The 24,334-nt window shown below is 48.8% G+C and overlaps 1 protein-coding gene across 1 annotated transcript; it reads right to left on the reverse strand.

Annotated features, from left to right (window-relative positions):
- Window positions 1–21,393: 21,393 nt before the first annotated feature.
- On the reverse strand, window positions 21,394–24,016 carry JUNB (JunB proto-oncogene, AP-1 transcription factor subunit). Its single transcript, XM_088473915.1, has one exon. It carries the CDS (start codon window positions 23,793–23,795, stop codon window positions 22,941–22,943), a length of 855 nt encoding a protein of 284 aa, XP_088330041.1. The 5' UTR covers window positions 23,796–24,016; the 3' UTR covers window positions 21,394–22,940.
- Window positions 24,017–24,334: the final 318 nt, after the last annotated feature.

The raw sequence follows: 24,334 nt of genomic DNA on the forward strand, positions 1-24,334 counted from the left end.
AACTTTAAACATCTCCACTATAGTAGTAGTAATAATAGTAATATTCCACTAAAATTAGGAAAGTCTTCTAATTCCATGTGTACAGGTCTGACCTAAAAAACAAGCCACACATCAATGGCTCTTTGATTTTTCTTGTTTCATTTGTTTGCGATAAACGTCTCAATAGCCACATTGGGGGTTTCTATCGGAAAAAGGGAGTTTTGAATAGTTGAAGCGTTCCTGTCATCGAATAAGGCCTTCTCTATAGTATGTGACCACCGTTTCTGAAACATTAGCTGGTTCAAACCATCGATGGTACAGTTATGTGAAGGGACGGGACTACCAGCGGACCAGTCACCGTGGGCCGTAACGAAGGAGGTGGCCTCTGGATAAGCAGTTTGGGGCTGCGATTTATGGCCCCGGCAGGGCCAACTTGTCAGCCTGTGATTATTGAAGCCTGGCAAAGAGCTAGACCGCGCGATGCGTATCCCGGTGCCCTCCTCCCTCAGGGGGCTTCAGTCCAGTGTCGTACTGCCACTATTTCCTGCTTCCTCTCCCTCTTCCCAGGTCCACAACAGCTTGGATTCAAAATGGGGCGGTCAGAGCTAGTTGCACCTCTAGGCCGCCCCTCAGAAATGTGACTGCAATATCTTTTGTCATTAAAAAAAACAAAAACAAAACAGATTGAATGGTGAATAAGGCTGCACAGGAGAAGAGGATCTGGTCTGTGTGGAGTACACTGTGTGCCCTTAGCTCCACCCCTTCAGCTCCACCCACACCTCAATGGGTCACATACTATTGTTTTACTGAATGGACACAGACTATTCTTATTGTTACTGCTGTGTGCTGGGCTGCGGTGGGTCCAGTCTCCTCTGTCTGCATGATGGCGCCTATTTTTTTTTCCATAAGTTTGGTAGGGGCGTGGCCGTGCTCCTCAATTAGGCCACACTCCCTACAGAAGTGACAGTCACATGACCGCCGAAACCTGGAAGCAGTGCTGGAGCCGACGTCAGGGCCGGATTAAGGTTGGAGGCGACAGAGGAGGTCGCCCCAGGGTCCCGACAAACAGGAGGGCCCCCAAAAACAGTCCCGGCGACGCATGATCAGAAGGGGGCAGTAGGTACCGGTACGGGGACAGTCCGGGGAGCCACTCAGTAACTTTATAAATTAATAAATCAATAAAGTTTATTTTGCTTAATCGGTGCAGCACCCGTGATGTCATGACATCACGCATCGTTGCACCCACTGAGAGAGAGCAGGCAGAAGACGAGCCGTGGTGGGCAGCGGGAAAACATTAACGGTAAGTATGGGGGCTGGGCGCTGGGGAGACACTGTGGGGTTGGAGAAACACTGGTCTGGAGAGACACAAGGGATCTATGAGGGGGCCACCAGGGGTGGTACTGTGGCCATACTGGAAGGGAACAATGTAAGGGGCCAATTTATTGGAGGGAGCCCCTTCAAGTCTTAATCCGTCCCTGCCACAAGAGATGTTAGGTCTACATTCTATCATGTCGATATGTCATCTGTGTAGACATAATGAATGTCATCATGGTCACTGCCAACATGCTAAGATTGCCGAAAGTTCGACAATGTCAGCATTCTCCTGTCGATTCGATTTATGTCGACATGATAACTGTAGACCTAACATAGCCCACCCGGCCATTCCTAATCTTCATTTATGTGTGACCAGAAGGCACATCTTTTGGTCAACATTGTTTTAGTCAACATTTCACCGTCGTTCTGTGACCATAAATGTAACAATGGAATTTCTCACCTACACCTATTATAGCCAATTTCTCATTCTGCGCATCATTAAGCTGTCTTGGCATGATGGCGCCTAATGCTTAGGCTACCGACTTGTCTTCATGAGTGGGTACCACTCCTAGCCCTGTGTGTGACCACTCAGGGCCGGCTGACCAGTGTGGCCGCACAGGGGCACCGCCCATAGAGGACGCACCCCTCCCTAAAATCCAGATTTCAGCGGTATCAGTACTGTCTCGCTATTCCACCCGTGGGCCGAAGTGGCCCGCGGGTGGTCAAATCGGGAGTTTGGGGACACCCACCGCCACAGCTGGGCGGTGGTGCCGGACCCCCAGAGTGTGAACGGATGCCGCGCGCATGCGCTTGGCATTCATTCACTGACGGGAGAGGGCTGGGGGAAGCCCAGCCAGTGACGGAAGGCTGGGCTTTACCCCCAGCCTGACATTATTTGGAGGCGTGCCATGCGGGCACGCCTCCAACTAACGTCACATAGGGGGCGTAGTCTATGGTAATGAGGCCACGCCCCCAAATTTGGGCGCTACGTACCGGTCCGGCACAGGGTGCTCAGACCAGGCCCTGGAGCCGGCCCTGTGACCACTCCTAGCCCTGTATGTGACCACTCCTAGCCCCGTATGTGACCACTCCTAGCCCTGTATGTGACCACTCCTAGCCCTGTATGTGACCACTCCTAGCCCCGTATGTGACCACTCCTAGCCCCGTATGTGACCACTCCTAGCCCCGTATGTGACCACTCCTAGCCCTGTATGTGACCACTCCTAGCCCTGTATGTGACCACTCCTAGCCCCGTATGTGACCACTCCTAGCCCTGTATGTGACGCATCCTCCTGAATCACAGCACAATTTGGATATCAAACGATCTGTCGGTAACAAATTCTTGGGACAGTCTCAAACGCTTTCTGAGTGTAAGAGTAGAATAAACTTTCTGAGATTTTTTGAGTAAGATTTGCAAAAGGGAAGTGGTTTGTGTTCATCCCTTCAAAATGCAGCCAAATAGTTGTAAATGCCTAACGCACTTTCTGGCTGGTTTCCGGTCTGTTTGGTGGGGGCCTCTCCATGACTGATTCTATCTTTCTGTATCTGGTTTCATGCCCTCACTGCTTATTACGAGCCTCTGGTGCTCCTATTTGCATTTTGGCAGGATTAAGGGGTATGATTCGCATGGGGAAGCCAATATGACAATGAATGCAATGGTATAATAAATATATATATATATAAAAAATATCATACAAACTCGTCACTCACATGCTTTTCAAACTGCAACTCCTTTGAACATAGGGAATGCATACATGCCTACCCTCCCGGTTTTCGCGGCAGGCTCCCGATTTTTCGGGTAACCCCCCGCACCCCCGGAAGGGTAGGCATTTCTCCCGCTTTCTGCCCACTTCCTAGTGAAGTGGGCAGAATGGGGAGAACTTCCGCGGCAATTGCGGGTCTCGGTGTAGGGGGCGGGGCTTAATTACGTGATTCTGCGGCATTTAGCCCTGCCCCTTATTCAAATCTACGCCAATTGCGGCAATTTGCCACGAAGGGGCGGGGCCTAATGGTGCAAGATGTCCCCCCATCACAACCAGATCTTTCTCCTCTCCCCAAGTCTCCCGCAAAAGGGAACTACAATGTGGGCAAGTATGGGAATGTTGGTTCCAAAATATTGCAATAATTTGTTAAGCTGGCCACCGCTTCACGGTCATTCCCATCTAGCCAGTCCCTACACTGATTCTCAGATAAATGAACTTGATCTGCCATCTTGGGCTCAAGCTTGCATACATTTTTAAACAGAAAACTGGGTCCTGCCTTAAAGAGACAGGACCGCACCCAGGGCTATCAGTTAATAGGCACCTGGAAAAAGAAAAAAGTTTGTCTTACATTTGAAAAACAGGGTGCCCTAGCAAGTGTGACCACAAAATTTAAATAAACGACAGGCTCAATCCACGGCACTCGACCATCTGGGGTGCCCTTGGTATGTGACCACACCATCTACATAAAAAATATCATACAAACTCGGCACTCACATGAGTTTGTATGATATTTTTTATGTAGATGGTGTGGTCACATACCAAGGGCACCCCAGATGGTCGAGTGCCGTGGATTGAGCCTGTCGTGTATATATATATATATATATATATATAATCCAACCAACTCACTGCTGATTGTTTTGCAGTGCGTGTGCGCAACCCAGCCACTGTGATCGGGACTGCGATTGCAGTGACTACGCAGACCCATCGCAGAGTGATTGACAGGAAATGCCGTTTGTGGGTGGTGATGGCAGGGGTTGGGGAAACGCAGGCGTGCCAGTGCGTTTGCACACCGTTGCAGGAGCGTGCATAAATTATCCACTGCGATTGCATACGCAGCCTGAGGTCGCATAGCGTGCGCGGTTGTTAGCAATTTCTGAATAAGGTCAGAGCTTGTGCAAGTGTGCGTGAGGCTGCGATGGTCCTCGATTGTACCAATGGTTTCACTATTCTGCTAAGTATCACGGATGTGTGCAATGTAAAGTGGGCGTCCTTGTGTAGTGCTGAGTTTGCATTGCGATCGCAATGGATTAGCATACTATCGCAGCTGAACTGCATGCGTACGCAATATTGCGTACTGTAATTAAATCAGTCTCTCAATCATTAACTACGTTTGTATTTTACATTTGTTTCATTAGTGGACCTCAAATCCCAAATCTGGTCTTCAGTCCTGCTGCGCCAGAGGTGGTCCAGTGAGGCGGTAGGTATACATACGGTGAGCGCTCACTCTTCATAGAAATAATACCAATATCTTTTCTTCTCTTATATACTGCCGCCAGGTAGTAAGCTAGAGAAATCCGGCGCACATGTATTGGTATATTTGTCTGATTTTCTAATGTAAAGAGCAGTTGCCATTTTGAGTGATTTTATATGAACAAATGTATTAAGAAATGAATAGGAAACTAAACAAAGTAATTGGTAGTGCAAAAAAAACACCTCTTAAATATAAATATGAGTGCAATATCACATATACCATAACACTAACTCGGGTGCTTGTAATTGAATAAACAAAGTCCGAAACTCCATTCAGTTTGTTTGTAGATAAAAAATGATGACTCCTTTGCAAGGTTAAGACTGATGGATATACTGGTATCCCTTCTAATGGGTATGTAATGCCGGCTGTCGCGATGCCTCGTGTCCAAATACCGACAGTGGAATCCCGACGATGGTTGGAATCAAAATAGATGTTGTGCCTAAACCTAAGACTCCCCCCTTCGTGCCTAAACCTACATCCCCCCCCCCGGCTAACAGCTAAAACATCCCGGACTTACCTGGTTCGGGCTGGCATCTGTCTGTGTTCTGGCTTTGGGATTGAGGTAGGCGTCGGTATTTCGACGCCTATCTGAAGTCCCGTGTCGGACTTCCAGCGTCGGGATGCAGACCAGCGGCATTACGTCCGCCGGTCTGCTAACTACATCCCCCTTCTAACCACCAAGGGATGAAGTTGCATCAACTAAACGCGTCGGGAGGATTAATCCTTCCGATGTATGCTGGGGTGGAGTGGGGGGGAGGTACCATGTGTACTGTAGTAGAGGAGGGTAATCCTGAGCTGGATATGGAAGTATAATGACATGTTCATTGGTATTAACCTTGCAAGAGAGTAGTATTCTTCTTTCCTGGGTATAAAGACTACCTGGAACAATGTTATGAAAATCGCCAGGGGTTCCGAGGGAGGTGGGCGGCGGGCGGCCGGGAGGCTTGCCTACTTTTACAGGGTGCCGGGAGCACAACACGATTTTCTGGAGGCTCCTGGCCGATTCGGGAGTATGGTAAGTATGCTTATAGTAAAGGTCAGCTGCCTTGGAGAGATATGATAAATTGTGGTGATGAGTAATTAGTTATCGCCCTGTTAAACAGCGATAAAGAAAAATTATCTTCAGTACAACAAATGGGGGAACTGCATTGCTAAATACGCCCCTAAGATTGATTCAAGGATTACTTATACCCAAGTACTATATATTTCCTGTGCGGATGCGATTCAGAATGGCACACATGTAAATCTGTATCTCAAAAAAATGGTGTTTAAAAGGTTTTACATTTTCTGCTCTCATTTATAACCCGATTTAGGTCTCTATGCAGATTCTCGGCGCATTATTTGACTCACCCGCCCCAATGAATCTGTTACTTTCACTATTACAGGGTGGATTTTATATATGTGAAAGCTCTTCTTTTCATTTTTTTTCTCTAAGAGCTGTGCCCCCAGGTTGAAGTTTGATGGAACATTTTCCAGGGAAACAGCCCAAACCTTTGAAGGCATCTGCACAGTGCTCCTGGATATTTGTCCAGTGACAGGTGCAGTGCACCCCCTTCATGTTCATGATTATATTTTACCACTTGGAGGTTTTGGCAAGCTGCAGGACAACTGCTGGGACTGTGTTTCTATGACATCGATCCTCTGTTCCTTTGTCTATTGTTTGTGTGCGCCTTTCAATTTGCAGCTGTCTATTCATTTCAGTTTCTTGCCACCTTATACTGATAGTCTTCGTTGTTATGTTTTATCGAGTGCATATGCTTTTTTGCATAATAATCTTATTGTAAAGCGCCCAGGGTGCGAAGAAACCAGAGACTGACTTTAACCCACTATCAATGCAACGTGTATGGATTTTTATCAGAGTACAGTCCATATGCTTCTGTCACCCTGGCCCAGCTTCCCAAGTTTCAGGAGACTCGAGTACCGGGTATGAGCAATAACTTTTAGGCACACCGGGGCCCTCTCTCCTTAAGAACCACTGCACCCATTTAAACTGTAGGTTGATATTGTGTTCGTTGTGTTTAAGCCGGAGAGCGCTACTGCACATACTCCATAGTGGCTTCTTTAGGGAGGCTTCAATCTATAACCAAGATGGCTGCCGTTTATACTGTGTGAGAGGGGTCACGGACGTGCTCCAGAGAGACCCCGCTATTACCTCATGTTTCCTGCTTCTACAACCGCTGATACCGCTTACATCCTGCACCGCTACCCACATACAGGGCTTTATTCAGAGGCGGTCGTACGGTCTACGACCGCACGGCCGCCTCGATGTTTGTCCAGTGCGCATGCGCACGAGGGAGCCGGCTCCTTCGTGCGCATGCGTGAGACCCGCTACGACCGACAGCGCCGGTCGTAGCGGGTCTCTTTCCAAAGGGGGCGAGCTGTCGATGTTGATTGACAGCTCGCCCCGTTTGGAAGGCGGGCCGGGGGGGTGGCAGCCCAAACGGAGGCGTTCCCATGGGAACGCCTGCCGTTTGGGGGAGGCCACACTGACATCACTAGTGATGTCAGTGGAGAGCTTCCGGCTCTGACAGAGCCAGAAGCTCTCCGGGGCTTACGACAAGTGAGACCCTACCCTATGACCATCGCGACCATCACCCTACCGGTCGTTAGAGCTGTGGGTGTAAACCCACAGCCTAACGACCGAAACAGAGGCGGCCGGTCAGGATGCAAGCGGCCGCCCAGTTCCTGAGTGACCGCTTGCATCCTCCGATCGCCCCTGAATGAGGGCAACAGTCACTGGCTGTATACTCCGCTCCATGCTGAGAGTCTATGAGTACGGCTGTACTAATCACATTACTGCTGCATAAACCACGCCACTGGTTCATTACTGGGCTGCTCATTGACTCAGGGCATCTGCTGGTGTGTACATACACTCTGCCATATCACCGCCAATATTCCACACATATTCCAACACATTGTGCTGTATGCTGCAACTGTGCTTCATTGTGTGTCAACCACACATCTGCAAGTGAGATGAAGCCACAGGGGGGCATGTTTGACTTAGCCAAGACTGAGGGGCCTATTTATCATTAAATATTTGGGGCTTATTTCCTAAAAACACCCATTTTCGGGGGGCGCAAATAATTAGTATCATCCCCCATGTTTGAAGGAGGGACTGCAGCAGATTTCTCCGATACCGGCTGTGTTCCCTCTATTCCCGTCGGCAGCCGCAGCCCCCATAGGTTGCTATGGGGGAAGCGATGTTGCCAGATTTACCAACTCCTGGAATGCAAAGCGTTCCAGTGATTGTCCCCCTGTTGTAGCCTATGGGCTACACTTCGCATAATTAGCCAGCAGAGGGTTCACCAGGACACCTCCCCGGCAATGGCAGCTGCGGATGCACAGTAGCCCCAACAGCACTCCGGGCACATCGCAGGGTCGGGCTCCTCTCTGAGCCCCTGTCCCTGCGGCTGCCGGATGATACATTCCAGCGCTATGATTGTATCTTGCAATGTGATCGTGGGTGGTAATGCCCAGATTGCTTTGTAAATGCAATCATTAATATATGGGGCTCTGTTACAAGTCATACTTGCCTACCCGGGGAGGAGAAGCAGGTGGGCTGCGACGGGGGCAGGGCCTGATGATTAATGTCATTAAGCTCCACCCCTTCACGGGGACATGCGATCGCCGCGGAAATTCTCCCCATTCCGCCCACTTTACTAGGAAGTGGGCAGAATTCGGGAGAAATGCCTACCCTTCCGGGGGTGCGGGGGGTTACCCGAAAAATCGGGAATTCCGGGAGGGTAGGCAAGTATGTTACAAGTACAGCCTGTTCCATACAACTGTGGGTACAGGACTATGCAAGCAGAGGATGGGCTCCTTTTGTTAAGAACCACTTGTACAAGCCTGTTATCGTACTTGGCAACCCTCCGATTGTCAGGGAGACTCCCTGAAATAGTAGCAATCTCCCTGACTCCCTGAAGAGCCTAGAAATCTCCCTGATTGCACCTTATCCCCATTATGTAGCTGTTCTATACTTAAAAGAAATAAGATATCTATACATTCAACTGGGATGATCAGTGGCATTTCCCTGCATTGGTTATGTGGTACAATGATGTATCAGAGTGTTTTCATCAACAAGTAGAAATTACTGAGCGATAACTGCTGCTTTGGGGCTCATTTGCATGTGGATGTAAGTCAGTATTATGACACGCCCCTCAGATGTAGCAGTACACGCCCCTCAGATGTAGCAGTACACGCCCCTCAGATGTAGCAGTACACGCCCCTCAGATGTAGCAGTACACGCCCCTCAGATGTAGCAGTACACGCCCCTCAGATGTAGCAGTACACGCCCCTCAGATGTAGCAGGACACGCCCCTCAGATGTAGCAGGACACGCCCCTCAGATGTAGCAGGACACGCCCCTCAGATGTAGCAGGACACGCCCCTCAGATGTAGCAGGACACGCCCCTCAGATGTAGCAGTACACGCCCCTCAGATGTAGCAGTACACGCCCCTCAGATGTAGCAGTACACGCCCCTCAGATGTAGCAGTACACGCCCCTCAGATGTAGCAGTACACGCCCCTCAGATGTAGCAGTACACGCCCCTCAGATGTAGCAGTACACGCCCCTCAGATGTAGCAGTACACGCCCCTCAGATGTAGCAGGACACGCCCACTTTAACGCTGCGCTCCTAGGTGTGGCTTTCACAGTCTCCCTGAAATGCTTTTTCAAAAGTAGGCATGTATTCTGTTACTCTGTGGAGCCAATACTGGCACGGCAGCGGTCTAGACTGTAAATTTGGGAAGCCACAAGAGTTAGCTCTCTCCCTGTACCAGAGCCAGGATAAAAGGCCCAGCTCTTTGGCCGAAGACCAGAGGAGAGAATTGTTGTGTTTAGCTTAAGACCGTGAAGCTTGATGTCAGGACTGGTGAGGACTTATGGCTCCTACTGAACTGACCACTTAATGGAGACTACAAAGTAGCACTGCTAGGACCAGTGGACAGTGAAAATATGTTCTCACATCCATGTTACTGGGGGAAAGTGATAGGCTGAAGGTATCCTGAGATACGCAGATACACTCTCCCCTGGTTGATATGAGATAATAGCTTGGGGGTGATGTCGTGACACAGGGGTTGTGGCATTCTTTGCCCATTCTCAGGCTCAGGATAGGATCGGTCTGCTGGAGGTTGTTGGATTGTCAGTCGGTGCTTCTAGATCAGAGCTGTCGGTCTGCTGAGGCTTCAGGTTAGTTATCATAAAGAGCCTCAGGTTAGTTATCATGAGTTGACTGTTCCATTCCCATTGAGAGCTGACAATTCAGATCATTTTTTGGCAACCTGCTGGTTAGTAAATATTCCCCAAGGCCTGAGCAAGCCTGGGAAGCACCAGAGCAAGAGGTAGGTCCTATGTGAAAGCACAACGCCACATAACGCTGTAAAAGAAGCTACAGTAATATGCAGAATCATTTTGCATCTAACAGTGTCAGTCTCCACCATAGTTACCGCATGTGTATTGCTTTGGTCTCATCCGAGCATCTAGTTCCGACTCTCACTTCTGCACATCTTAGTAAAATGTCTCTGTTTGGAATGTATGAAATTTTTTTTTTGTACCCAGCAACTTTCAATGTAATGTTTGTGTCCACACTACTTTGCACCTTGTCACTCTAGAACTGTTCCCCATCCTGTAACTCTGGGCCTAATTCAGACCCGCTCGCAAGAGGGTCGATGTTGGCCCAGTGCGCATGCGCGAGACCCGGATAGCGACGGGCAAGCTGTCGCTATGGGTCTCGCTACAGAGGGGGCGTGCTGTTGATGGTGAGTGACAGCACGCCCCCTTTGGTGGGCGTGCCGGGGGGGTGGCTGCCCAGACGGAGGCGTTCCCATGGGAACGCCTACCGTCTGGGTCCGGCCCCACTGACATCACAAGTGATATCAGTGGGAGTGCTTTCGGCTCTGATAGAGCCAAAAGCACTCCAGGGCTTGCGGCAACGAGACCCTACCACAAGGGTCTCGTCGCAAGCTTGATGGTCGCGATGGTCTTGCAACCATCTTCCTGGCCGCTTGCTATAGCTGTGGGTGGTCACCCACAGCTATACGAGCGGCCAGGAGGCCGCTCTAAAAATTCAGAGGGACGGCCCTGATTCAGAGCGAGCGCTCTGTCAGAGCGTCCGGCCCTGAATCAGGGCCTCTGTACATTTATCTGCCTGCGTCCTACAGCAGCTTGTACTTCTTGCACTTCGACCTCCTGCACTTTCATATTGGCTTTTGATCTTTAAAAGGTTTCGGTAATTTTTAATGCCGCCTTTGAGTTGAGCTTTTCTTTTAGGACTATTTTCTAGCACCTCCTTCTGTTTAGTCTCCATTTATAAGCAATCGTGCTGTCCGTGCCTTTGAACGTGCCGTCCTGTAATCAGTTGGGAGTTAGACGTCCAGCTATTGACTCATCTGACTCCTTGTGTCCTTCACAGAACAACTTGTTTGTATCAGAAGGTTTTTGCAGGCGATACAATTAGCTTCAACTTCGTCTAATCCTGTCTGGTCTTCATCTGCTGCAGACAGCTCACTGCAAGCACACCATGGCATGTACATATCACGGATCATTTGTCCTAGACATATAGGAGCTGATTCAAACATGGGGGCAATGTCGATGCTGGACGAAGTAGAGCGGTTTTTTTTTTTTGCCAGCATAGGCTTACTCAGAAGTTCTAAGTGCGACCGATGTTTCCGGTGTTCCCACTTTTGTGGATGTCAGACGCCGCAGGTTAGCGTCTCAGTGCTCAAGACAGCACCTGAGCCATTAGCTTATTTTCGCAAGTCCGCTGCGTACGGGATCGCAGTTGCAAAGGGATTTACGTCCATCGCTGAATCAGGTCCATGCGTGCTGCTTTTTGAGTCTCTGCATTAGGACCGACCGCTAACAACTAGAGCAGCCCCTACTGAAATGATTCCTGTGTCTAGGTCCATTGGAGCAAAGCATTTACCATATGCCGCAATGCTCTCATCTGAGTTACTTCTATCTGCGTTATATCAGTGCCACTTTGTGCAGCAGCTATGAGCGAGCCAAATGGTTCTGTAGAAAACTAAGGCACACTTGCCTAGGGTTTTATAGCCGCGCTCTGGAAGATGGGGAGACCATGTATAATAAGATGGGCAGAGGTCTCCCAATAATCTAAGATGTCCCAGACTAGAGATGGAAAATCAGAGGCAATGCTAATGACTGTGGTGCCCGCAGTGTCAAGACCGTCGGCATGGATGGGCGAGTGGTGCAGCATCCCAGGGTGTAGCATCACGAGGGCAGCACCATTGCTGCTCCATGGCACCTTTGGATGCTCCCATTTGGCTTCCCCTTGGTCCCTGGCGACCCCATCCTCTCGCTGTGACATCATGATGTCACATGTTTGGGGGCGGCAAAAGGCGCATATTCGCCCTGCTACGGCCCTGCATTTAATCATTAGCATTACAAGACAATGACATCCACTTTGTGCAAAATTAGAGAGAAATTCAACATGCTTTGAGTATTGTTTGGTTTGGTACTATGGGGAATATTTATTACAATTTCCGGTCTCCCCCCCCCTCCATAATAAAATGGATCCCTGATCCCCGCAATTCGCGGCAATAAGGACTCCTTATTCCCCAGGATGTATAATTTATGAGTCGCTGATTGGAGCCCATCCTGGTGATCAGTGAGAAGTAATGTGGTTGCAATGCCGGCTCAGCACTGCTACTGCGCGAGCGCAAACAGGAGCCATGGCGGAGGGATCTTTCAGATCCCTCTCCCAAAAAATCTTGTGAATGGTAGCCCGTAGGTTACTATAGCTAAAAACATCGGAAGATGGCGTTGGCGGCCGGGGACAAGCTTTAGAATGCGAAGCAGGGTAATCTGGCACCCCATAGAAATCTACGGAGGGCTGTGGCTGCCGTCAGGAATGGAGAAACCGCGTCAAACATCGGAGCTATCTGCTGCGGTCCCTCCTTGTTACATCTTGGGGATACTTAATATTTGCGGGTATCCCCGGAAAACTTATGTTTTTTCGGGGGATATGCCAGAGATATATACTTTAATAAATAGGCCCCTATGCCTTAAATTATCCTCATGTAGCTGATTTAAGTACTGTATGGAATCTAAAACAGTAATCTGCGTCAGTGCTGGATAACATTTTTTTTTTTCTCTAAAATTACTTCAACTCAGTAATTTGTAAACACTTTATTTTATTATTTATTTATTTTTTTTGCTTTAACCATTAAAATAATAAGGTTTATGTAATTAGTAGTTTTATAATTATCTTATTAATTCTAGGCTTATTTTACTTTTAACCGCCAATGGACTGCAGTGAGAGTCCACACTGGCCTCAACAATAATTTACAGTATATAGCAGTGTCAGTACTGTATATAGTAATAATGTACATTGTTTGGCAGTGTCTGTACTAATATATATATATATATATATATATATATATATATAGCTAGCGCTGCTCCTCACCTCTACGGGAGGAATTCAAGTGTGTCGCGCGCCAGCGGCCACTAGATGGCGCCCGACGGAGCAATTCACTTGTTGCTCCGTTCAGGCGCGCACAGCCGCCGGGGCGCTGAAGTTTTTACTGGCGAGCAGAAACCCGTTTGAACGCTGCCAACTTGTATATAATATTGTACATCATATGGCAGGGCCTGTACTAATTGGAACATGTTCTAGCATCTATATTGCCTGTACTATATATAAATAATAATGGACAGTATATAACAGAAGGGACCACCAATGGTCTATGGTTTTGCCACCGATGGCGAAGGCCAGACATTTATTTATTTTTTTGTACCCAGTGCAAGGGGCACAAGCAGGAATGTTCATTCATGGTGCAAACTATCAATGGTTTCTTCCCATTGGTTTAAAATACTGATGGCACGATCGATGGTTCGAAAAAAAAAGTTCACACTGCATTTTATAATTCTGTAGAGTGCAGGCCTTTTCTGTTGGCTTACTGCAGAGTGCTGGGGGAATTTTTCTTTTTCTTGTCTAGATTAACCCCTCACACACCTGTGGTAAGCCATAATTCATTAAGCAACTTGCATTTTGTATATCACCATTGATGTTTAACCCTCGATGGCCATCCTTGAATTAGGGTTACCACCTTTGTTCTTGCAAAACACACAATGTGGTGGGGTGTGTGTCCAAATCCGGGAGGCGTTGCCACGCTCCCTCCCCCCAAAAAAATTGAAAAAATACTATGCACGGTGCCGCTTGCATGCTGCAAAGGGGGACATTTGTCCCTCTCAGCAACTTTCCCTGGCCCCTCTAACCTGCCTGGGCCAGAGTAAAGAATACCCCCCACCTCCCCTCATGGCGCCTTGTGGGTCCCCAGTGTCTCTCCAGCTCTAGACCCCTTGTGTCTTATCCAGCTCCCAGGGTCTCACCAGCTCCAGCCCCCGCATCCCTCCGGCTCCAGTCTTCTGGCTGCTCCTCTACACGCTTCAGCTCCTCTCTGGCGTTCAGCAGCGACATGCACTGCGCCGCAATGAACGAAAAAAAAAAATACAGCAGCAGCACTCTGGACCCCGTACATTCCTGCGCCCTGATTACTGCAGCGGCGCAGGCAGTGGTTAGAGCTGGAATACTAGCCAAACTGCGTCCCGTATTGAATCAATACAGGACTTAACATTTCACTTTGAAATCCAAGACAATCCTGTAATCAGGGGCAACGTATTTATAATGGGTGCAGGGTGTGCGGTGCACGCGGTCCCCTGGGTCCACACCGCTCACCCATATTTAGTTATGTTTACCTTTTCGCAGATTCCTGTGTCCTGCAGCAAAAAAATCACAGGGAAAATGTCGGTGTCCACTTTCCAGGTGACTCGCGCATGTGCACAAAAGATGTCTCCGGAAAAAGGCGCTGGTGCCATTTTCCCAAGAACTGCGCATGTGCAGTGGTTTCTGGCATGAAGGCAGAATCTACTCCGCTGACAGAGAGAAGGGGGCCCAAACAGAGGCTGCACATGGACCCCCTCCTCTCTTAAACATCCCAATTTCAGCGGGACAGCACTGTCCCGCTGTTCCACCCGTGGGCCGAATTGGCCCACGGGTGGTCAAATCGGGAGGTTGGGGACCCCCACCGCCGCAGCCGTGCCGGACCCCGGAGTCTGAATGGATGCTGCGCACATGCAAACTGAATGGATGCGCACGGCATGTGATGGGAGAGGGCTGGGGGAAGCCCAACGAGTGAGGCTCCCCCAGCCTGACGTTATTTGGAGGCGTGCCATGCCTGCACGCCTCTAAATAACATCCCATAGGGGGAGTGGCCTATGGTAATTAGACCACATCCCCATTTTCGGTCGTGCGCAGCTTCGCCGCGTGCGATGTTGGGGCGCACTGTAGAGAGCCGGCACAGGGTGCTCCAACCCCTGGAGCCGGCCCTGAACCCTAGACTGTGTACTATATCATCCCTGTAATATGGGACACATGCATGCGACTTACACCGATTCTGTGGCTGGCTGACTTCAAGTCTCCATTTTACCCGGGTTTAATCAGCCAGGGCACCTGTGCAATTCATATGTATCCTGAATTATTATAGCTAGATAGATATAGTGTACATTATACAATATACAGCATATAATAATGTACGATATATAGCATTGCCACTGCCTGTTCCATAGAGAACATGTGCTGGGACCTACATTATATTACATTACATTACAGTGCTCCCCCTTGCAGGCTCTGAGCTGAGGATGCTGCCGGCCAGGGGGGTTTCCCACAGTCACACCACGTGACCTGTATAGCTCACTCTGGCTGTCCGGAAGTCCTGGGCGTGGCTTCCCGGAAAGCCTCCGACGTCACGGGACCAGCAATGCCCATACATGGACACTTTCCTATTGTATGTTCCTGACAGGTCCCGCCCGTCTACAGACGTCATGAGCGGGAAGGGCGCAGCGGCAGCGTGCGGGGGAGTCAGGAGAATGCGGGCGGGCTCGGCAAACAATTTACTGGGAAGGGAGAGAAGATAGGAGGGAGGGAGCTTCCTTCTTACACTAATCACATGGAGATTATCACACAGGCTGCAAATCTTTCATTGCCTATATGTGTATATAGGAAGTGTACCTATATATTATATACACAGACTGCTGCTGTGTCTGTACATTGCATATTACAACATTGACCAGAGTAATACTGTCAAATATTAAAATAAATTACATTTTATTAACTCCAATTTTACATTAAGCATACTGTAGTTTACAAACCAGTCTTTTTCTAATGTCATTTTATAAGGGCAATTCAAGAAGGGATGGATTGCCAGCAGTGCCACTGGTAGGCTGGCAGAAGCCCCGACGTCCGGCATCCCGATCGAAGGGACGCCGGGTGCCAAGTGCGGATAGCCACGGGGTGGGGGTGGGGGGGGGGAGGAGAGAGAGAGAGGGTTAGGGTTCCCGGGGGGGACTTAGGGTTAGGCACCAGGGTTGTCTTAACAGCAGTGTGGGCCCTGGGCAAATCAATGCACTGGGGCCCCTACCCACCCATTCACGGGAAAAAAAATGTAAATGGTCAATAAAATTAAACCCTCCTGCATGCCCATCAGAACTCCCACACATGCAGAGAGACTCTGGCCCTGATTCAGGGCCGTCCCTCTTACTGTTTGGAGCGGCCCCCTGGCCGCTCGCATAGCTGTGGGTGACCACCCACAGCTATAGCGGGCGGCCAAAATGATGGTCGCGATGGTCAAGACCATCGCTCTCATCGGGCTTGCGATGAGACCCTTGCAGTAGGGTCTTGTTGCCTTAAGCCCAGGAGTGCTTTCGGGTCTATCAGAGCCAAAAGCACTCCCACTGACATCACTAGTGATGTCAGTGGGGTCGGCCCCAGACGGTAGGCGTTCCCATGGGAACGCCTCCGTCTGGGCAGCCATGCCCCCGGCACTCCCACCAAAGGGGCGTGCTGTCAATCACCATCGACAGCACGCCCCCTTTGGTGCGAGACCCATAACGACGGCTTGGCCATCGTTATTCGGGTCTCGCGCATGCGCACGACGGAGCCACCTCCATCGTGCGCATGCGCACTTGGGCAACATCGACCCGCTTGCGAGTGCTCACGAGCGGGTCTGAATCAGGCCCTCTGTCTGACTGGTCTGAAGCCAGCGGATGAAGTGAAACTGGGACTGAGGTGAGTACTCGCGGCTGTAGGGGGGCGGGTTGGTGGGCCCCTACAAGATTCAGGCCCTTGGGCAACTGCCCAACAAGCCCAATGGAAGAGATGGCCCTGTTAGGCACCCCCCTGGGAGGTTAGGTTTAGGCTAGGGGAAGAGGGGGTTAGCATTAGTCACCCCCCCCTTGGAGGACTTAGGTTTAGGCGGCAGGGAAGGGGGGGAAAGTTACAGTTAGGCAGCCCTAAAGGAGGCTTAGGGGGTAGAAATAGGTTAGTATATACTTACCTTTGACGATCGGGATTTCCTCCTCTGCCGGGATGCCACTGTCGGGATTCCAACCACCGGGCATTGGTCCGGCGGTAAATCATACCGATTCCCATAGGGGTGTGTATTAATATATACGCAATTTAGGGGCTACCGCATGTATGGCATTGGAGTGCACTGAATAGTAGGCTTCGCCGCCAATTGAATCATAAAGTGTTTTATCCCCTTCATGGCAGGAAAATGTAATCACGTAAGGTGCGTTTAATTCATAAGAAACATTGAAAGTCGCTATCTTCTGGCATTAGGATGCCAGGTACTCTCTCTGGATCCCCAGCTGTGAATCGCCCAGAACAGGCCTGGACAACCTGTGTGGCTCTCCAGCTGTTGTGAAACTACAAGTCCCAGTATACTCTCCCATCGATCAGGTGGTAAAGCATGCTGGGACTTGTAGTTTCACAACAGCTGGGGAGCCACAGGTTGGCCAGCCCTGGCCCAGAAGGTCCTGGACACCATTTTCTGTTTTTCAATTAGTCATGTGGCAAAAAGTGCTGTGTTAAAATGTCCTGGATTACATTTAGTTTATCAGCAGTTTATAATTCCATTCAAGTGAAATCAAATGGAGAAAAAAAAAAAAAAAACCTCTTGTCTGGCTGTAGAAAGAGAGTAACATTATTTCAGAATTATCCTCTTCAGTTTAAAACTGCATCCTATAGCGATTTTATGGGATGGATATTTGTCTTAATTCTTACAAAAATTAAATAAAAAAAAAAATCAATCTACATGTTAAACATTGTTCTGTTCTAATTTTGTATTTGCGTTTGAGCAATCTAGGGGGCTGTGTCTGCCATCTCATTGGTTGCTTCCTAAAAGATTTTCGGACCTCCCTGGTTTTGAGCAAACACATAGCGGCATCACCCACATACCTTGTGCTTGGGCCATGCCCCCAATGCTGTTGTGTTGTGAGAGGAATATCATACCTCAATTAGATTGACAGGAGAGATCCAAGAGTAGATAATGGTATCGCGGGTATGAGAATGCACACAATGGCACTGTGTTAAATGAAGAGCATTGTGAAGGGCACCATACATCTATTGGGCGATTTCACGATCCCCAGATAGGACTGGAACCGCCAATCCGCAGGTTGGCCATCATTGGTTGCCGATCCGTCAGGGAATTGGAGAAATTCTACATGTGAAAAATGCCCGATTTGCTGATTATGATCATATTTTGATCATGATCGGCAAAGCAGTCAAATCCAACATGTTGGATTTCACAGATTCCCGACCCCGACAACTGGGGATCGACAAATTGCCCCAATCAATCGCTAGTGTATGGGGGCCATAAGCCAATTATTACAAAATAGGGTTAGCTTCCCTTTCACTGCATTTCTAGGCAATTTAACGCAACTGTATGAAATATCCCCATTGTCATATATAATCGGGAAAAGACTGCAACGCTTAAAGATTTGGGCATTTTTAGACTAGCTTTTTACTATAGATCAGGGTAAACCATTTAAAGAGTGACTCCAGCCAGGATGAGTTTTCATCGGCTTCCTGCCTTATAAATTCAGTATCGTAGTATATGGAGTATGTGGTTGCTATCAGTGAGGACCAGTGACGTGTGGTGAGGTAAATTGCTGGGGAGACACTGGATAGTGTCAGAGCCAGATATACACATAATTATATAAACACGAGTACATGTGGGCATTATACAAAGGGGCAGCAGTATATAGTGCTGGAAATTTAGTGTTTTGATAAGGGATGCGCGGAAAAGGTAGACAGGGGAGGCAGTGCCTCACCTGCCATACACTTTTAACGCCAGAGCTTTGACTATAAAAATTATTACTTATTAATTATTAATACAAAGAAGATATTTATAATATTTTCTTTACACTTTTCTTATAATTTTTATAGTGAAAACTCTGGAGTATACCAAGTATGACAGGAAAGGCTCTGCCTCACCTGACCGCACATCACTGGTGAGGACAGGAAGGCTACACAACCCCAAGACACTGGTATGCGCAAGATCAAGTACAGACTAGGGGGCATATGTATCAAAGCTTGTTGTGAGATATATATCACCAACCAATCAGCTTCTAACTTACATTTTGCAGGCTGTGTTTAAGAAATGATAGTTTGGAGCTGACTGGTTGGTGATCTATATTTCACATCAAGCTTTGATACATATGCCCCCAAGGGTCTGATTCAGAGATGTGATCGCAGCTGCAAAAAAATGCTAATATCTTCCAAAGCTTACCCGAGCATAGGGACGCCCACCGCTCCCTTCTCATCTGCATCTGACATCGCGTACCAGCGTAAATATCGGTAACATCGATCAGCCATGCAGCAGGTCTGACTTGTCTCAAATACAGCGTCTCTCCTAACACGCAGAGAGCTCTCATTGGCTAATTTATGCACACACATGTAACAGCAAGACACGCCTCAGTTTTTCTGACACCCCCCCCCCGTTACCTCACCCAAACGCTGACAGCCTGTCACTTGCTTACTGAATGGATCCTCTGTGCATGCAGAATCGCAAGACGATCGCAGCTTGTGCGCAGTGCGTCTGACGCACAATAGCACATAAATTGCTGGTTTTGCGTAAAAACCGCCTTTGCATACATAGTTGAGTCAGACCCCAAGTCTAGTCCAGTGGTTCTCAATCTCATCCCTCAAGTTTTCCCAATAAGTCATATTTTAGGATTTCAGTCTGTGGAAGCAGCTGGGATAATTACTGACTGTGCAAAATAGATGCATGTGCATGATTAAAGAAATCCTCAAAACATGACCTGTTGTTGGTATTTGGGGGCTGGAGTGGAGAACCCCTTTGTCTAGTATCTTTGCTGATCACATACTTATTACAAACTTGTACATTTAATGGGCTTTGGCCACCATGCAGGGAATTTCAGCACAATTCAAAAGATAATTCCACTTTTTGCACCCCTGTATTTGAATTGTGGGGTCCCCACCTCTGCTTGGCCAGCGTGTGCCCACAGAGGACCAGACTGGCGTAACCAAGACTGTACAACACTGTAATAGGAGGGTCATGCCTATTAACTCCATAAATAGCACCAGCCTAGAACCTTTAAAACAGTGTTTAACCTTCACGTACAATTAACAAGATATCCTTAAAGCATAATTACTAGCTAGCTGCGCTTGATGGCACATAATGGGCTGATGAACCATGACCTATTTATGTCTATAGATCTTAGGTAATAATGTTACAGCATCAGTGGAGAATATTGAAATAGAAATAATACACTGCAAATAAATTACCATCTAATCAAGCAGAGATCAGGGAAAGAAAAACCAGTTGTGTATATACAGGTCCCAGTAAGTAGTTTAACAACTGGAAAGCCACAGGATGCCCTACGTCTGCTCTATGTCCACAACCAACCAACAGCAAAACGTGACATTTAATTCTAATGTTACTACAGGCAAGAGAATGCAAACAATGGTAACACGCTGTAGTTAAAAAAAAAAGCCAACACCTGTCAGTACACTCCTTTGCAATGCCATGTTTTCAGGATTTTCATGAAGTGACTAAACATTTAATGATGATCCTGCTCCTCCTTTGGCATGTGGGATTTCCATTAAATAATTTGAGGTTATACCTAATCCATTGTGAGCATTGGTGACTACCGCGGTTTATTTACGAGTCTAATTGGGTTTATGCTCGGTAATTAAAAGGGCAATGCTTTTACTAGCCATGTCTTCCTAGTAAAAGCCTTGCCCTTTTAAATATCGGGCATAAACACGCACCAACCCCACCCCCCCTCCCCAGGAAGACATATGTTTAGGCAGCGGGGGAGGAGGAGGGTTTAGGTAGTTAGAAGGGGGTTAGGCACCCCTAAGGGAGGGTTAGAGGAGGTTAGTTTATACTTACCTTTAGCGTAGTCTGGGTCTTCACCGATGTCGGGCTTCCGGTCGGGTTTGAACCGTCGGCCATGCGGCCGAGGGTAAATCATACTGATCCCGAGCTTTACAACCCAACTCTTTGTAAATAAACCCCTATTTAAAAGTGGATTAGTTTAACTGTACAGATTGATAATATTTATTTATTAATAATAAATGTGTATTCCTCTTGGAAAAAAAAATCCTCAATTGTGGGCTATTGCTGCAGGGTAAATCTAAATCATTATCTAATGGTAGTTTAGTGGACCAGCAATGATTTGTCACTACCAATACTTGCAGAACATCACCTTCCAAGAATTGGAGCATTTACATATTTCATCCATGTCATTCTGTTATTTATTTTCACAATGGTTCCCTTAAAGTTCAGGACTACATAATATGTTGGCATTTTATTTATATTTTTTGCCCCATGGATATTTTTAAAAATTTATGTTTTTTGACATTGGTTATTCCTAATATAGAACACTAGTACATATGTACTTACAGCTAATATGTGCAACTCACTGTGAGCACAAGATTTAAATGATACCCCTTTAATACCAATGGCCACCACAGCAGGTTAGAATATATGTCTGTGTAAATAGTATAAATCTGTATAATGAAGGCAATAGACACAAACCAGGTTTTGTAAAACAATATCATTTACTTAAATACAAGAACAAAGACAATATAAAACATTTACAGCACATCATTAGCAGTATAAAAAAAACACAGAAAAATACAATTTCATTATTTCGCATTTCTCAGTGTACAAAGAATCACTGTAAAAATTCCCAGTTTTCTGAAAAAGTACCTTTTTTATGTGCATTGTTCTTAAATAAACTGTGCATGTATTTAAATATTCATCATGGGGATTTTTCTCTTTTTCTGAGACCAGCAGAAAAAAAAAAAAAAAAAACAATTTAACACCCACACATAAGACCTCCCCCCCTTTACACTTTGCCCGATAAATCTTGTTCAGAGTACTGTCCTGCAATATTCTGTAGTATCAACAAGCAGCAAAGTGAATGTAAAACGACTTATACATATTGGTACATTTCTGTAAACTTTTTCACTGGAAGAAGAGTTAAGAAAAAAAAAAAAAAAGTTGCATTTCCAATATTTGCTGTAATTAAATGAGAATTTAATCCCAGATACAGTGCTTGATTTTGTGACCAGTGTCTAGATACTCAGTATCATTACATGGAATGTATGGCTGGTCCCTTCACCACAATGCCAGCTGGCCCGCCCTTCCCATCCCTCTCACAAGTTACAGTCACATGGCACACGTATTATCTTCCTCATTTCACATATCTACACAACAAAAAATTGGGAAGACATTTTTTTTTTTTTTTTTTATAGTAAGTGCTTTGGATGGGACTAGTCACCATACACTACAATTGACCACAGCTACTGCAGTTTGGGCCTGAGAGGGTGCCGGTGTGGCAGCAGCAGGGTTAAAAAACAGTCTTAGGCAACCTGTGGCTCACCAGTTGCCAAAGCCCCAAACACCAGAAGATGGCAAGACCTGCTGGGATATGTAGTTCCACAACATCAGTCAGGCCACAGGTTGCTTAAGGCTGCTTTTGAAAGGTCTCCTCTCTCGTGTCACAGTCCTTCTACTCTTCCAGAGTTAAAACAGAGCAGCAGCGTCATGGTTGGTGACTGCTGGTAGACAGCATCTGGGGCCCTCACCTGCCAGCTGAGAGCAGGAGATAGGGCCCCTCTTTACATTGGTGTTTCAGTTCTTTTGCCCCCTTCATTGGGGTCAGCAGATCGACCCATGGATGGGCTCAGTTCTGGGACCCTCTTCAACCATCAATGGTCTCAGTTCTTGCAACTCAATGGGTTCTGTTCTTGGACCCCCTCAACCATCAATGATCTCAGTTCTTGCCCCTTCAATGGGCTCAGTTCTTGGCCCCCCTCAACCATCAATGGGTTCAGTTATTGGGCCCCCTCAACCAATGGTCTCAGTTCTTGCCCCTTCAATGGGCTCAGTTCTTGGCCCCCCCTCAACCATTTATGGGCTCAGCTCTTGCCCCCTTCAATGGGTTCAGTTCTTGGCAACCTCACTGGGCTCTTGCCCCTCCCTCCTCCTCTTTCACCCCTGAGTGTTTGTCAGTCAGTCTGGAGGATGGGGGGCCACTGTAGGGGGGCGCTGGTAGACACCCGGGACATCCTTGCGGTGCCCTCAGAAGACCGGGTGCCCCTTCCCCCCCAGCAAGAGCTGGCAGCCGTGCCTGGCGTGCTCCCGGACCCGGCCCTTCAGCTGCTCCACCTGCTCCCGCAGGGCCCCGGCGGTGCCGCTCAGGCCGCTGTTCTCGCTCTTCAGCTCCCGCACCTTGTCCTCCAGGCGGGCGATGCGCTCCAGCTTGCGCTTGCGGCACTTGGTGGCGGCCAGCCGGTTGCGCAGCCGCTTGCGCTCCACCTTGATCTTCTCCTGCTCCTCCATGTTGATGGGGGAGAGCGGGGCCGGGGTGCTGTCCCGGCTGCCGGCGTCCGGCACCGTCTGCGGCTCCTCCTTGAAGGGGGGCGCCCCGTAGCCGGGCGGCAGGTAGCTGATGGTGGCGGAGGGCTGGCGATAGCAGCCGTAGGAGGCCAGGTTGGTGTAGACGGCCGGGTCCCCGTACATAGCGCCGCCGCCGCCGCCTCCTCCGCTCACCGGGGAGGGGGCTCCTCCGCCCAGGGACACGTTGGGGGGCCCCTCCCGGTTCATCTTGTGCAGGTCATCCAGGGCCCGGACAAAGCCGTCCACGAAGCCCTCCTGCTCCTCCGTGATCCCGCCGCCGCCGCCTCGGAAGTACAGCTGCCCGCCGCTCGGGGCGTTGATGACCCCGGGGCCGCTGTGGATGATCAGCCTCTCCAGCTCCGGGGCGGACATCTTCAGGCTGGGCTGCTCCGTGTAGTAGGACAGGTCGGGCTTGGGACCCCGGTAGGGCTCGCTTAGGGAGACCAGGCTGGGCTTCAGGAGGCCGGGCTCCGGGCGGGAGTAGGCGGACAGCAGCGAGTCGTCGTGGTAGAAAGGCTGCTCCATCTTGGAGCACATGGGACTGGTAGAGGCGGCTACCGGCGGTGCGTGAGCGGTATAGCCGGGCGTTGGATGGGTGACGGGAGTCCCCGGATGTGCGGTACAGCAGCAGCAGGGCACTGGTGGTGACAGAGAAGTCCCCGGATGAGCTGTGCAGTCAGGGTGTACAGTGTGACAGGAGCACCCAGGCACTGCTATAAAGGGGGGAATCTCCGTCCCGTTTTGACAGCTCAGCCAGCGGCTCCCTGGGCTTTATATGGAGGCCCGGCCTCCGGAAGGTCCCAGGCGGCCGCTGATTGGCCAGAAGAGGCGGAGTCACGGCTGGCGAGGGTGAGATGGGAGGGGGAGGAAAGAGGCGGGAGTGTGACGTCACTGCCAGGAAACTCGTGCTGCTTGTAAACAGGGAGGGGGGGGGGGAAGGCTGATGGGTACAGTAGTGTGTGAGGAGGAGAAGGGAGGGAGGAGAGGGCACAGGGAGGAGAAGGATATAGGACATTTACAGGATTAATGAGAGGATAAGTGGGGAGCAATGAGCGGACAATGTGTGAAGGATGAGA

This window comes from Taudactylus pleione, unplaced genomic scaffold, assembly GCF_031769625.1.
Source record: "Taudactylus pleione unplaced genomic scaffold, aTauple2 ptg000145l, whole genome shotgun sequence".
Lineage (NCBI taxonomy): Eukaryota > Metazoa > Chordata > Amphibia > Anura > Myobatrachidae > Taudactylus > Taudactylus pleione.